This window comes from Halyomorpha halys, unplaced genomic scaffold (assembly GCF_000696795.3).
Source record: "Halyomorpha halys isolate HHAL.00 unplaced genomic scaffold, Hhal_1.1 Scaffold226.1, whole genome shotgun sequence".
NCBI lineage: Eukaryota > Metazoa > Arthropoda > Insecta > Hemiptera > Pentatomidae > Halyomorpha > Halyomorpha halys.
In genome coordinates, this window is record NW_027115630.1 from 313,895 (window position 1) to 330,197 (window position 16,303).

The 16,303-nt window shown below is 30.8% G+C and overlaps 1 protein-coding gene across 6 annotated transcripts in view; it reads right to left on the bottom strand.

Moving 5' to 3' along the window:
- Nucleotides 1-16,303, bottom strand: part of Mp (Multiplexin) — a 908,252-nt gene that overhangs the window by 37,801 nt on the left and 854,148 nt on the right. For all 6 annotated transcript variants that reach the window (XM_067052620.1, XM_067052619.1, XM_067052622.1 and 3 more), the window contains one exon: nucleotides 3,730-3,845. In XM_067052620.1, the coding sequence (XP_066908721.1) occupies nucleotides 3,730-3,845 (116 nt within the window). The remainder of the gene's footprint in view (nucleotides 1-3,729; nucleotides 3,846-16,303) is intronic.

Below are 16,303 nucleotides of genomic sequence, written 5' to 3' on the forward strand. Positions count from 1 at the left end.
ATTTTTTAAATTGTTTTACCTAGAAAAATTGGATTTTTGAGTCAATATAAAATATCTGCTTTGGGGAAATCCAGCCTACTTGACAAAGTTAGGGTAATAGATAGTGTAACAACATTGAGTAGTATGTTTTTTTATATACAAGTACATAAAAAGGATAGCGGCTCTACAGTATCCTCAATACTTAATCCTACATTTTCTAGGTATATAACTTACAAATGGGCTGGGGCAGAGGTATTACTGTACCCGCAATACCTAATCAATAATTTTTGATGTATATGATTTAGAAATGGACATAAGGCAGCGGTTCTGCAATATACCTATAATTAATTTTATATATATATATAAAAAGGAATTATACAGGACCCGCAAAACTTACTCATAGATTTTTAATTGTTATGACTTAAAAATCTACACGGGACAGGAGCTATACAATACCCTCAGGATATAAACCAGATTCTTCATGAGTCATCCAGAATGGGATTTATATTAATTTTGTCTAATAACTTATTTTTGATACCAATAAATCTACGTTTAAAATTATCAAATAACATCTGATACATAAGTTATGTATCAGTTATAATATAGCTATTGCCGCGGCCTTTAGCTCACCTCTGAACCCAAACTACAAAGCGTAGATTGTAAAGAGCACGGAAGACTGATCGTTTATTGACGAAGAAGGGGATGCGGGCGATAAGTCAATAAAGAGGGTGCAATACGGTTCCAATGAGGCTCTTTATTGCTAGTCCTGTTTGATTCAGAGTCGATCGCAGGTTCTGTTTGTGCCACACAACATTATATACGATGATCACCTATCCAGTTACCTTAAGGAGTTTTTCTTTTTTTACACATCTATTCTTTTCTATTTAGTATTTTCATATTCATACAGCATCAATATTTCTATAAAATTGCAAATGGTGCATGAATAAGTATGAAGGAGGGACATCGATGTTTTGAAACAACTTTATAGCTCTAGTTCTATAAAGTTGTTTAAAAAAATCGATGTTCCTCCTGCATATTTGGAAGTTTATAGAAATAATGATGATTGGATAATGGTAGGGATGGAAGAAAAAAGTTGAGACTGGGTATTTTAAAGCAAAATATGACAAAAACATTGATAAAATGCATAATTTGCTCAATCTATGATAATAATGGTGCGATTTCGATGAGTTTCTTTCCGTTTTATAGGGAGTTATTTTATGTAAAATAAAATTCTAGAATTTCAAGAGCAGGTTGGGTTGGGAAGGATTATCTTCCATTACATTTGGTGTATGATGTCCTTAAGGGATTCTGACGTGTCGTACAGCCGACTAATACCCGTTATAAGAGAATGTTTCAGAAGTAAGATAAGTATGACTATGACTAGGGAAGTTGGAAATGGTTGGTTTTATGCCAATTTCCAGTTTTAAATACTTTTTCAATGTTCGTCGATCCAACTTTTTTTACATTTTGAGTTTCTCAGATCGACCCTCCTCCACGGAGCACCTATGCTGGCTAATATATCACGCACTACAACGAAGACACTCCAGCAGTTTCAGGGTAGTATACTAAGACGTAAAACATACTACTTTACAAAAAGTCAAAACTGACAACACCCATACGACACTTGGACTGCTAATAGCCACAGAATTCATTTCATGGAAGTATATCAAATTCTTTCATGGCCTTCAACACTGCACTAATCGGCCATAAATCCAACTACAGGTGACCTAATTTAGGAGTTAGATAAATTTCAAAAAGTGAAACTTAAGAATACGGTAATAATAATTAATAAAATAATGACTACCCTACTAATGATATTGATATACAATTCTTTAGTTATTTATTTTACACTCTAATTTAACTGTGGTCAAATTTAATAAATGTATTAATAATGTACAGTTGTAAGAAGCAAAACAAATTTAAATTAGTATTTGAGCCATTGAGTGCAAAATTGGTGTAATTTTTATTTTTTTTGTAAATATCTTTATTGAAATTTACTACTGTACATAATAATGCATTCATTAAATTTGATTTCAGCTATAATAGAGTGATACAGACGTGTAGAGAAACTTCCCATTGGTAGCACTCTAATGAAATTTGTACATCAACATCTTATTTTCAGACGCCTCGGATGATTGTTAGGAATAGAAGAGGAAGCAATGTTAGAAATTAGTGGATTTGGGTAGTTAGGGAGTTGATAATGAAAGGAATGATATCTGGTTTGGGCTAGTTTGGTTACATATGGAATATTAAGGTCTTTATGTATGATTTTATTTGTGACAAAGTAAGGAGCATAAGGATTGGATACGAGAGGAAGGTTCGAAGGTTTAGTGGAGCCCCAAAGATCAACTCCGTATGTCTAGATTGGCCTTATTACATTAATGTAGATCAGTCTTTTGTAATGAATTGGAAATTTGGACCGTTTTTTCAGTAAGTGCTGTAGAAGTCGAAATCGACGTGCAGTTTCCTTTCTTTTAAGTCTTATGTGAAGACTCCAGGTTAGTCGTTTGCCCAGCTGTAGTCCAAGGTAGCGGATCTGTTCGACATGGGGTGTAAGTTAAAACTGACTTTTGAGATACTTTGGACATCAATAGAGTTTTCATAATCCTCTTAAGAAATAACAGCAATCTCATATAATGTAAACGACTGTATCTATGTATTTGAAATTTAAGTTCGTAATTCGGAATAATTATGATTCAGTTGACTTAGTAACGATTTGGTATTTACGTTATGCGTAATGAGGACGGATTTAATACCTGAAATATAAAATTGAAATTCCATATAATATGCTTTTATACTATAATACATATAGAGAGATTTGAGATTTCTGCTAAATTAAATATGGAGCTCACACCCGACACAGGGATTTAATACTTATTAATAACCCGAAGGACTTGTGATCTGAACCAAAAGGGATATTCCTGATAAAAAAAACGTGATCACTCATGCATATTAATTTTTTTTTCCATTTACTATCATTCATCTCACCCTTTCCGTATTACGGGTTTCGGAAGCATTATAATTAATGAGATTGGAAATATCATTCGTTAGGAATTAGATATAGATCCGTTCCTCGACGACATAGTGGGATCCGTCTATTTTTGTGTTCCCTTTATCCGGGGTTGTAACATAAAAATTTTGAGGAACATTTTTATGTGCTATGAACTTTTGGAAGGAAGTGCATTTATACAATTTTGTGGAGGGTAGGAACCAGGAACCAAGTAAAAAAAAACTTAGGAACCTATACCTGTTCTACATAACGAAGGACAAGATATACTATTTTTTATTTTATTGTTGAGGGGGGAAATAAAATTTTTTGGTAGCATATATATGAATAATACATATTTATGCTCTTTATTCTTTTACGATTTGTAGTTGCTAGACGTTTCAGTTTTAACATAAAATTTTGGACACTGCCTTCCTCATTTTGAAGTTATGGTTATTTTTGTGAATTTTGAAAAAAAAAAGTTTTAAGACCAGAGAAGACGAAAAGTTTGAACAAATAATTTTTATTGTTTCGTCGCTATGACTTTTGTATTTTAGGATTTATCGAGATGGGAATAACATATATAAATTTTGTTATTAAATTAAAATATTGTTTAAAGTACTACCACGTGGCTTAAAAAAACTTTTGTCGTACAAATTTATTTGTACCTATCTTATCACTACTTATAATTATAATAAATTACTAGTGTACAGACAATATTAATACTATAAATAAAATACAATTATAATAATATATTTATTTACCGGTATTCCGTTGGCTCCTGGTAGTCCCGTGGGCCCTCTCTCTCCTTCATCTCCCTTCTCTCCCTTTAGGCCAGGATCGCCTCGATCACCTTTAGGTCCTGGTTCTCCTTTCATTCCTAAGGGCATAATACATGTAGCTCAATGTATATAACACTATTTAAAATATTGATATAATAATAAAATATATAACAATAAATTATAAAAATATTAATTAAACAAAACGAGGATTCTATATCCAAGCCGAACTGAACTTCAGGCAAACGAACTTTTAAAACTGTATCACATCCAAAATAATAGTCCAAGAGATAGTCCTAATTATTTTTAAATCAGGGAATATACCGAGGTGGCTAAATTTAAAATACAATGGAATTCGAGAGTAGTGTGGAATTTTAAACAAATTCCAGCTGACAATAAAGCCATATTTCATGAGCCATCTTTGGAAATTGCTTCAGAGTTAATACCCATTGATTGCGTTTGGGTTTAATGCTCTTTAAAGTGGATACCTTAAATTGGGAAAAGATCTGGAGATTGAGCGTGATCATGAAAAAATCACCTCCTTGCACAACCGATGCTCAAAAAACAGCACTTCCTTACAAAGTACTAAATCCTTAACGCTGTATGAATTGAACCCGTACAGATTATCGATTTCTTTATTCTTATGCGCATATCAACCTATGAAAAATGAGCTAGAAAATCCGGACTAATTATGTACCACTGGTAGTTTTAATATGATGGTGATTTATTTTATTAGGTTGTAAAATAAATTCGTAGCGTTTTTCAATATTTCAATTTAATCCTCTCTGTTTATAAAATCATGTTTACTTGGTCAATAATGTTTACATATTCTAAAAAAGGATTAGTTAAGATGCTTTTATGCATGTGTTTCAACTGAGATTCCTTATCTTTAAGTGGTACATTTCTTGCTCAAAATGGAAGATAAAAAAAATTCATTTTAGTAATTTAATGATTTTTTTATTTCCGAAAAGGAAAATCCGCTGTACAGACGGTTAACAAAATTTGCTGTGTGTATGAAGATGATGCCTTACGAGAAAGCACCGTCCGTAAGTGTTTTGCTTGGGTCAGAACACGAAATTTTGATTAGAAAGACGCAAAGCGGTCCTTCAACTGTTGATGACCAAATTCAAGCATTGGTCACAGACAGCCCTCACTCTACGGCAGGGGATATCCCAGAAACGTGATCCCACACACACCTTATTCACTAGACCTAGACCCAACAGATTTTCACTAATTTTGGGCCCTTCAAAACTCTCTTAACAGGAAACACTTTAGTTCGCTGGATGACTGCAAAACAAAAATATAGGAGTTCATTGCGCAAAAATCTGAGAAGTTCTGGGAGGACAGAATTAAAAAATTACCTGAAAGATGGCAACATATAATAGATTCAAATGGGTTAGATATAATTGATTAAAAATATTTACAAGTATCTGAAGTTATTATTGAAATCTCCAATAAAAAACGTAACGAACTTATTTTACAACCCGATATTAGTAAATTATTAAGTTCCCTGGGAACTTTCAGGAGATGGATCATGCTAGCATAATTAAAAAGTGATCGATTTAATTAATCAATTTTGTTGTCTGTAATTTTCGTCTTAGTACGGATTAGTTTAGATGGTATGTACAAAAAACAAAACTCTTTTCCCATCATTTTTAATTAAATTATCAATACTAGGTAAGAGTGTAGTATTAATAAAAGTATTAGAACGTACTATGTTACAAATAAAAAATAAAAATTGTATATTACAGTGCAATGGATCATATTTTTCTAAAATAATACGTCTGAGCTATACCTATAGACATTTTTTTTTTTTTTTTTTATTTGAACTAGTTTATGTTAATTAAACCTTTACTTAAGCATGACTTAAATCTTGCTTTCGATTAAAAAAAAAAATTGTTTTTACAAAAAATAACATTTAATATCCCTAAAAATTAAATAAATAAATATATGCATATATTTCACTTATGAAACAAAGACAGGTCAAAGGTTAGTTATCTTTCAATAACTCCAATATTATATAAAGAGTGTTGTTTCTGTGTGGAACCAAATTCTAAATTTTTGAAATTTAATTATTTTTGGATCCCAGATTTATGTAAATGCAAATATCCTTAACGTTTAAGTAAAAGTTTGATTATGCTTAAGTTGACCTTTCGATTTAATGTTGAATGCGACAGTACTACATGGATTAAGAATCTTAGTAAATCTATCAACATAATGGTAGGAGCATAAGTTTATTCCGACAAAGGCAAATAAATCCTAATTTGAACAATACACAAAATATTGTAAATACCATACATAAGCAGAATACCTTCTGTTCTATAAAACAATGGATCATGATATCATAGCAATATATCATGATTATCTGAGATATATTTACAACAACGGAGAATATATAACCGGCGATAAAGCCAGTAAATATGCTCCAAGATAACACATAATACGAACAACTAATAAGGACGACAGTAGTGGTCATGAAGGGCAGACAATGGTGGAGATTTAAGCACACTCCATTATGAACCGTTGTGGTTTATGGATATGATTTTGACTGGTCCTCGTCTCTGCCACTTACCGAGTCGAGGAGGTTCAATCTTCGCGTTATTATTATTATCTATGTATGTCTGTATTTCATAGCTTCCAAGATCTAACCTTCTTCTTGTTGGCCTTTTGTATTTCTGAATATTTTTGTCGGTATGTTATGGTGTAACACCGCATTAACAAACACGTACCTGATATTTTAAGTACTCTGTTTAAGATTGGTTAGAGAAGATTTCGGAGAGAAAGGGTCAGAACGTAGAAAAGAAGATATGCAGCACACATATAAGTATATCGATGGTTGATTTCACAAATGTTTAAGTCCATATTTGGTATTTTAGTGTAAATAATAGTTTAAGATTTGAAAATTTTGTTGTGTAAAAACTGTTGCCTGATGAAACTTCATATTTTCCAGTATAATTTACTTTTTTTTTTTTATCTTCATTTTTCTTTTTATAAACAATAATTGCTAAGATATTAAGTTCTTCTCCATTTTTAATCTATTATTAATGTCAAATTGTATATGTTATACAACATTTTTTTTTAATTAAAAGTTTTCTGTTATTAATTGTTACCTTAAAAAACTATTAAATTCTATTAAAAATAAAAAATATTACAAAGTAAAGAACTTTGAGTAATTTATAATTGAATAAATAAAAAAAAAGTTGGGGATCTGTTAGATCCAACCTCAACAATTGTTCATATTATGTCCACCTAAAGTACTAATCAAAGGATAACTATATTTCTTTACTATGTTCCTCTAGAATTTATTTTTTAATACTTTTTTTCTGTTCTGTTGTTGTATTTAATGTTCTAGTCAAAAAGCTATTCTCGAAACCACAAGCGCCCTAGTAGCCAAGAATGAAATATTTTATATTATCTTAGCTTTTGTTTGATGTTATTAGTTTCGGCCTTTATTTACTATACGGATTTAAAGGTATTATATGTCAATTGATTTGTGTAGAATAAGAAAAAAATTACTGATTAGATTAAATGAGAAGTAAATACATAGAAATTACAAAAGCTATAAGACCACTCGATTTAAGCACGCCGAGAATTTTTTTTTAAGAAAATGTTATAAACAGATTCGTTTATAGCTTCTCTTAAAACCATTAAAAACGAATTATAAAAAAAAAATATATATAAAAAATTAAAAAGAAATAGAAATCATTGGACTTGATTATTTGGACTTTTTTTTACCCATTAAGAACTCATCAGGATGTTATTTAAATACAACGTTAATATGATAGATACTGGAAAGTTGAATGTTTGCGCTTCAACCCCATGTCAGTACTTTTTTTAAATGCCTATAAAAGAGATAAAAAGAAGTTCAAATAAAGAAAAACTCCATAAACATTTTATTTTATATCTCTAGTACTAATTTGTTTAGGCTGGTCCAGTTTATGCCGTTCTATTTAGTTTATTATAACAACTCCTAAGTTAGGTGGATACTGGAGCGTAAATTGAGTTTTTTTTTTTTTACGGCCAAGACTCCTATTGGAGTCCTATACTGCCTAACCATGGTTGGGGGGGGGTTCATTGAGTTATCCTACATCTATTATATATATATTAAATAATATTATTACTAAACGATAATTAATATTTAAAATTTCAACCAAATATAAATTTAAAAAAAAATCAGACTATCAATAGCAGATTTATGTAAAATTTAAATATTTTAGAAGGCAGAAGTGAAAATAAAAAAAAAATGTCAAGAAATAAATACTATAAATAATATTAATGTGTTAATGTTTTAATATTAATACGCCTTTTGTTAAGTAGTACATACAGTATGTAACCTAAGAACCTATAGGGGGAGTAATTGTATTCTCTAATCGGTTCCATTTACCGGTATATCTTCAGTGAAAAAGAATGTTATTTAGTATTGTTGAGTTTGCACGTGGAACAATTACCTTTTTCATGTTGCTATACAAAAACTACAACCTTCCTTACACACTGTATTACATAAATGTATTTTAAGACTTTCAAAACAGAAAGGTATTTTATTGCATGAACAATTTATTATTGTATATAAAACATTAATAATAAACTAGTTGTTAACACAAATCTAAAATAGACTTCCCATCTGTCTCCCATTTAAGTCTTAGTTCATCACTAGTGAGTTTACTTACGTAACTCCGATTTAATACAAATCAAAATTTTCGATTCAGTTCACCTTCGGGGCGAATATTTAACGCATTGTCTACTTGTATATCTTTGGATTTATAATGTACAATCTGTCCGTTTGTAGGCATGAGATGATGAGTAGAGCTCAGCCGATTTATAAGTTAGATGACTCAAAATATTGAATGAGATCCCGTAAATATGTCGGAACTAGTCAAGCTCAAGACACTACAAAATTATGAAATAAAATGTTTTCAGTATTTCCATTTGTATGCAACTATTCTTTGAGTAAATGGCTCTGCGAATAATTGAGTTATATGGATCAAATTACTAAGCGATATTTTCAAGTTTCTGTGTTACAAAGTCATGAACTTTAGATTTTTTTTTAAAAAGCAAGAATTAGGATTGATTTAAACCCAATTTTATCGATTTCTCCCTCCCCTAAGTGTCATAGTTTCCAGCCATATTATCGTTGTCTCGTTTATTTTAATTTAAATAGCCGTGATGAAGTACTTATCTAGCTTCGATGTTCAACTTCTAATTAGTGAGAGAATTACAAATCAAGGATATTTCCAATCAAAAAGCTATTTATAAATTACTGTATATTTTAGACGATCTAGTAGGGCTAGGTACTTAATGTGCTAACTGTTTTTTCAAGGTAGTAATTATAAAGCTTATAATATTTACCAATTGTGTGTGTTAAAGCCACCTCAAATCAAATATGTCTTTTTATTGGAAGGCTTTAAAATGAACAAAAAAAAACTGGCTAGGATTAAACATTTATTTGGTTCAATTTAAACATTTTAAAAACTAAAACTAAAATGAACAAAAGATGACTAATAATAAATACAAGTAAAAATATAAAACATAGAATAGTTAGATAAATTATGAAAATGACAATAAACTAATTTAGAAATAAACAAACAAATAAATATATAAAATAAATACTGCACGACGAAAGGCTGCTCCACTCCGATAGGTCAGAGGAAGAGTGCTGCCGAGATGTATAGGTCGCAGCTCTGTAGCTCAATACACCGCTGTAATGGTCCAAAGTTGGTGTAGTGGCTCATCGATAGTCCAAATATCCGTTCAACGTTAAAAAAAAACCATATTAACGTATTAGGGGAGCCGACAAAATGAACGCAGACAGGGCTGGACTTACACACGTTCTCGGCCACTAATTATCCGGAACTCATATTGAAATCGAAACACAGAAGTGGTCTGGTTCCGAACTGTTATGACGACTAAACACTAAAAAATGTCTAATAAAATAACATGAAACAAACACAGACAGGGCTGCTAAAGACGCTAGCAGGGCCAATAATTAGCCGGAACTGCTCTAAAAAACGAAGATGGTCGGCCCGTTGCTAGGCAACCTCATAGCGACGATTATCAACTCTTAGCAACTGCCTCTATTACTCATTATAACACACAAATATAATTAAACATTTTTGTTTTTAAATAATTAAATCCAATTAAAATAATAAAAATAAAACTATAACTAAATTAAATACTAATAAAACTCAAATACTATTTACAATTATTTGCAAGGTAATTATATATGATGGCGTTAATAGTGTGTGTTAAAAAGGTTTTATATTATATTTTTTATACGAATAAATAGTTTCATAAATATTTTGTGAAAAGAAAAAGAAAGAAAAGAAAATCGTAGATATTTTATATTAGATTTCTCACACGGGTAACTAGTATTTAGAATGTGTTAATTGTTATGATAATGCCTTAGGCACTATCCTATTTGCATAACTACTACATATGAGTTATTTTAGATAATTTCAAGTAATCTTTAGTGATGAAAATAAATATTTATTGCTACTTAAACTAACTTCGGCCTACATAAAAATTTACTAGCTCTGAAATTCGACACAGAAACTTCTCAGTACTTGAAAACACCCTTACCAGCGCTAGCTTAGTGTTAATTGCTGCGGAAGCCAGTGCAGTAAGTGGGTCATCAAACATATGTTCGCTTCTGTCTCAGTTTGTTCCAGTTTTGTTGAACGTGCTGAGTCCCTATCAGTTATTAATAAAATGACTTCACTCAGTTTGATCTATAGATGATAGTTGACAATACATTTCACAATATTGACAGCAAACTACCACATATTGATGATTAACCACATGTCTTAATAGTGAATTGTTACACCCTGTAACTACCGCTCTTATATATAACTCATAATATGTATGTTTCCTGTTTGTTGTTTAACTACAGAGGCAGTTGTTTGTTGTATCCAATCATAACTCTTTATCATTCATTCATCAAGTTAAATAGCCAGTGTGTAAACAAGCACTGTCCTACTGACTACAGTACCACTACGGCAGGAAAGTGGGCCTTTAGATTTGACATGATGATAATATTAAGTTATTGTATCATCATTCATGTTTTGATAAATTAAAAAAATGAAACCCTGAAATGTGGGGCGAAACGTTGTTTCATAATAATCATTACGACTATTTGAGTTTTCTTTGACCGCATCCGGACCATATTCCTTTTATAAAGTAAAAAAAAATATATGAAATAACAATTTTGAACGTCTTCTCAAAAAGTCTTAATAAAACTATTTATTTTTTTTTTTTAAACCACTAAACTTGATTCGATCAAGTTCAAAATTATTTTAATAGGGCTCAAGTATCAAAACACATGATGTTGATTTTAAAAATTACGCAATGGAACTTATTGGACTTTACTTACATGGCTGATTGGTATTTTTTAAATTTACATATAGTTGTTTAATACAATTAGATGAGATTTAAATGTATCCTTGCTTGAACTGAGAAAGCATGTATGATATTTCCTAAAAATAGGAATCAATTGATATATTGATAATGTATACAACATATATTGCTAGATATGAAAGCTTACAACGGATGGGAAATTTATCAAGAAATAACCCAATAAGCTTTCTCTCCTTAACTATAAATGCCTCTGTAAAAACTATAAAGAGAGATGCGGCCCAAAAACGGAACTGGGAGTTGGTTGAGACGAGATCCACCATAAGCCATAAGAAAAAATATATAAATCACACTCATTTATATTTATTCTACTACGCCCTGAATATAAAATCATAAATTTTAATGGCGCTGTAGATTCTTTCAGAAGCCCAATCAAAATTTGAACATTATTATTTTTTTTAAATAAGAAGGAGATGGTCGGGAGTGCGGTAAAAAATCAACAAAAAATATTTAACTCTTCATTTGATGACGTTTCACCTCATTTTTCAGAGCTTCATCAGGGTAGCTAAAAGAGGTACAAAACAGATGTAAAAAAGTTACAAAACAACTAAAAATATGTTGGCAATATAGGAAAATAAGATAAAGTCAACTAAGATAGGGTTAAAAATTATGAAAATATAGGTGAACCAATAACATAAAAACGAACAAAAATGACTAAAAATAGGATTTCAATAATAATAAGTATATATAAAAAAGAATTAACATGAGATTTAAAATGAACAGAAGACGTAATAACTCGTAAAAAAGAAAAGTAGGTATAAGAGAAATAAAAACAAAACTTTTACACAATAAGAGATAGAAAATGAAGGAAGTAAAATAAGAATAAATAAAGGTCAAGAAAGAACGAGTGACAAAAAGCGATTGTGTAATTTTAATGTTACAGCCAACAATTACAAATTATGATTGGTAGCAGAATACACGATGGTGTTTTTAATTCAAACAATGGTGACAGGCCTCCCCTGAACCGGGACTACTCATACTCAGTACTGAAGAGGAGGGGGAGTACCGGTGTGGAATTCAATATTGTTGTAAACGTCAGGACGAGGAAAGTGAGTTGTTTATAGCGAAAACAGCATGAGCAATACCTAAATAGAGTCTATTGTGTCAAACACCTGCCTTGTTATCATTTCGCAATGAGCTCGACTTGATGTTTACTAATCGTTAGTATCCATCTCTTTCAGTGGGTTATAGAGAATGACAGTAATGTCAAAGGCTACTTTTGAAAGAAATGTTGGTTTAAGTTGTTTACTTTTTAAAGAGTATTGATCCATTTAGACATAGTTATCACAGGGGTGGTTTGAAGTGAGTTATATCATTAAGTTTTCCAACAATAGATAGACCCTGTTAAAGCCACCTTAATTTTTTTTTTAATAACTTTATTGAAATTTACAACTGTATATTACATAATGCATTTAGTAAATATGCTATTAATTAAAATGGAGTGTTACAGGCGTGTAGAGCAACTACCCACTGGCTAAGCACTTTAATGGCATTTTACATTTGCTGGTCTCGTGGCCATCTTCTTTTCAGGCGCCTGGGAGGTTTGTCAGGAATGGAAGAGGATGCAAGGTTAGAAACTAGGACGTTTGAGTGGTTAGGGAGTTTATAATGGAAGTGATATCTGGTTCGGGCTCGATCGGTTACATAGGGAACATTGAAGTCATTATGTATGATTTTATTTGTGACAAAGTAAGGAGCATTGAGGATTTTACGAAGGATTGAATAAGAGAGGAATTTGAAGGCTTAGTGGAGCCCCAAAGCTCAACTCCATATGTCCAGATTGGCCTTATTAGTCATGTAGATCAGTCTTTTGTAACACCTCATATTGCCATAGTCTTTTTGGAGGAATAATTTAAAGAAAAAAAAAAAGGCTGGTAAATAAACATTTATTTAGGCGAAGATAAAAATTAAAACATATAAGTACGATCAAAATAAAAATAAAACATTTACAAATAAAATAAAGTATAGAAATTAAAATAAAAGAGGCTTTGATGTGAGAATAACATGAGTAAATTGATATGAAAAAATAAACAACTTTTCAGAAATAATAAGTATAAAAAATAAAATAATGCCTGCTACTAAGATAGGTCAGAGGTGATATCTCTCGATACCAGCAGGACTATTGTTGCCAAGTTTTAGACGCAGTTTTTATGGCCAATTTTCAAAAGTGAGCAAATTTGGTGGGCCCACGTCTATACTGATTCGAATAAACGTATTCAATTGCCTTATCTCAATTAAATTGAATACTGTAATGTTACTCATCAGACGCAGTGGTTGTTTAGTCACAATTGAATGTAATGTTTAAGCACAATATAACTCCCACAGACAGGGTAACAAAATCAGACGAATGAACTAACGGCGACAAGAAGTCTAAGGTGACGCTAACCAAATAATCTCCGCCGACCATTTAAATATTGCAACACAAAGTTTAAATACATCTGTTTTTTAAAAAATAAAAGTAATCTTATAAAACAAATAATACAAATAAAAATGAAATGTAATTAAATTATATACTACGACTATTTACCAAATATTACAAATTATTATAACTTAGCGTGAACAAAACCTTAGACCGAAACATTCTCTTTCATTTTTGTACCCTATTTTTATAATTATCAGATAATATTTTAAGTAATTTTCCTTGTACTACATCGAAGTTTAATTTTGTATTTTCTGCTAGATCTGAATATTCCTTCTTGAATTTCCTATTTCTATATTTGGACATGGTGATGAAGCGCATTCTACCTCAAAATATTTGTCTAACCTACTCTGACTAATTAGAGGGTCCCACTACGGTTATTCGGAATAACATTAAAACCAGTGATGGACGTCTAGATTGATCGTATAGGAGTAAAACTAATGGATGCAAAGTTCATGTCCTGCGTTTCACTTAATTCTTACAGCAAAAGAAAAAAAATCCGAATCAATTTTTGCTAATTAAGATTACGAAATAAATATTGCACAAGATATTTTTTTTTATTTTTTTTTTTTGCTGTGTTTGGTATAATATAAGTTATGCCACTCTTATAAGTAAGCGTAAAAGGATTTTTTAAAATTATGGTCGGTCCTCTCAGGTTCGGCACTTAATCAAGATAAAAATAAAAATAAATTATTATTCGAATTAAAATAGTAACCACTGTGTCGCTACGTTTTACATTCAACTTATCTGTGTCAAAAAGCCCAAAAAAAAACAAAAAAAAAAACACTATGCAACAAGGAACATCGTTTTATATTTCATCAGGGAATAAAAATAATAGAATAGGATAGAAGCAGGGGAAACTTTCAATCCAGCCGGAAGAGTCGACTTTTATTTCTGTGATGATCCCACGAAATAAAAACTTGACCCCCCCCCCCATAGTTGGAATAGGTTGGTAATCTTTAGATAACCTCCCCTCCCCCCGTATGTCAGAAATGACTTGGAAGGGCGTTATAAAAAGATTCGTCTCCAATTAATGGTACCCATTTTATGAGACTGAGGGTGCCCGCAGGACTCCCGAATCAACAGGGTTGGCTCACTATTACAGAATCAGAATAAATAATTACCTGCCACAGCCGGATTTGGACCAAGGTCCCTGGCGTTAGTAGCTCAGTCCCTTACCACTGAGCCTCCTCCCTCCCCGTACACAAACTATACTTAACTTAAACATGGCAAAGGTAAATTTTTCAAGTTCAACTTGTTGAGTTCACTAAGTTCAAGTTTTTTCAGTTCGATAAACTCACAATATGTTACTATGTTATCACAATTATAACCATTTTTTAAGTTTGTAATAAAATTTAAGTCGTTGTATTTCTTAGACAAGTGGGAAAAAGCATCAATTTAAAAACAAAAAATAATTTCCCAGATCTTGTAGGTAAGTATCTTTATCCTCATACCCAGAGAAAAAAGGATGAATTTGTGTTACAATAAAATAAAAATATAAAACGATTGCTAACAAAATATTAATATATCAGTTATAATTTTTTTTTTTAAACTTTGGAATATCTTATTGGGCATTCATATAAGAAATCGGAGTTTCAAAATTAAATATTGCAAAGTGTCACCGTTACTAAATCATAAAGTAATTCTCTAAATTTCACTAGAAACTTACTCATTATCCTAATTTATACTATTTATAATTTATTAATACTTAAGCACAATCCCTGTCCAGAAACTCCTATCCCTACAATTCTTTCTAAACATTGGAATGAAAATGGCTCAGAGAACTATTGTAAATACGTAACTAAATTTTAGTTCTAGCAATGCCCAAATTCTCAGTCTTAAGTCTCTGTAGCTATGGCGATCTGTCTCTAGATTCAATACCAGTTACATGTTTAAGAGAACCCTGCAATTTCCTAAATTTCTGTTTGGAGTTCCCTAAGCTGATTGTATTATATTTATAACAACTGATTTTAATGTAACAATAAAAAAGTTTTATAGGACAACAAAAATAAATAAATAAAATAATAGAATAATTGTAAATAAATTCAGCCAAGAGATGGTTTTGGGCACTTTATCATGTCTGTATTTCTAGTTAAATGAAATCATTGTAGTGCAAAGTTTTATAACTATTTTATTTTTATTTCATCTCCGTCTGACTGATATTTTATTGGCGGCTTTTCTTTTGATGTTGAAACATGCATATTCGAAGGGAGGCTCTAGAATAAATATGAATACACTGTTATATTCGAGCCGCCCCCCTGTGAACTATAACTGTTGTTTACATATAGCTTATTAATAAAAAATCTTTTATACAGAAATATTAAAAACTGCAGTTCAAAAGATCTCACAAAAAAAAAAAAATAATAAAACAAGATTTTATTTTATTTCTTCAAACTACCAACGGCAATTCTCAATTAATATTCAATATAAAAGTTTAGTTAATTAATGATTTAATTAATTTGTTCTATTCAATTACTTTTTATAAGTAATATTTATTCCCTTTTTTTTAATTTATGCAGCAATAAACATTACTAATCGAGTTCAAATTAAAAAGATTAAGAAATCTATAAATTCCATCACTTCAATGAACAACATGTAATTTCGAGTGGTATGAATGCGTTCAACTATCAGGTATCCAACATTGGAAGAACTATGAACTCTTATCGTATCTTATAGCAGGGGCTTAAGTAATTAAATTTAAAGTAGTTAAATTGCAGGTATAAACATAGTTAA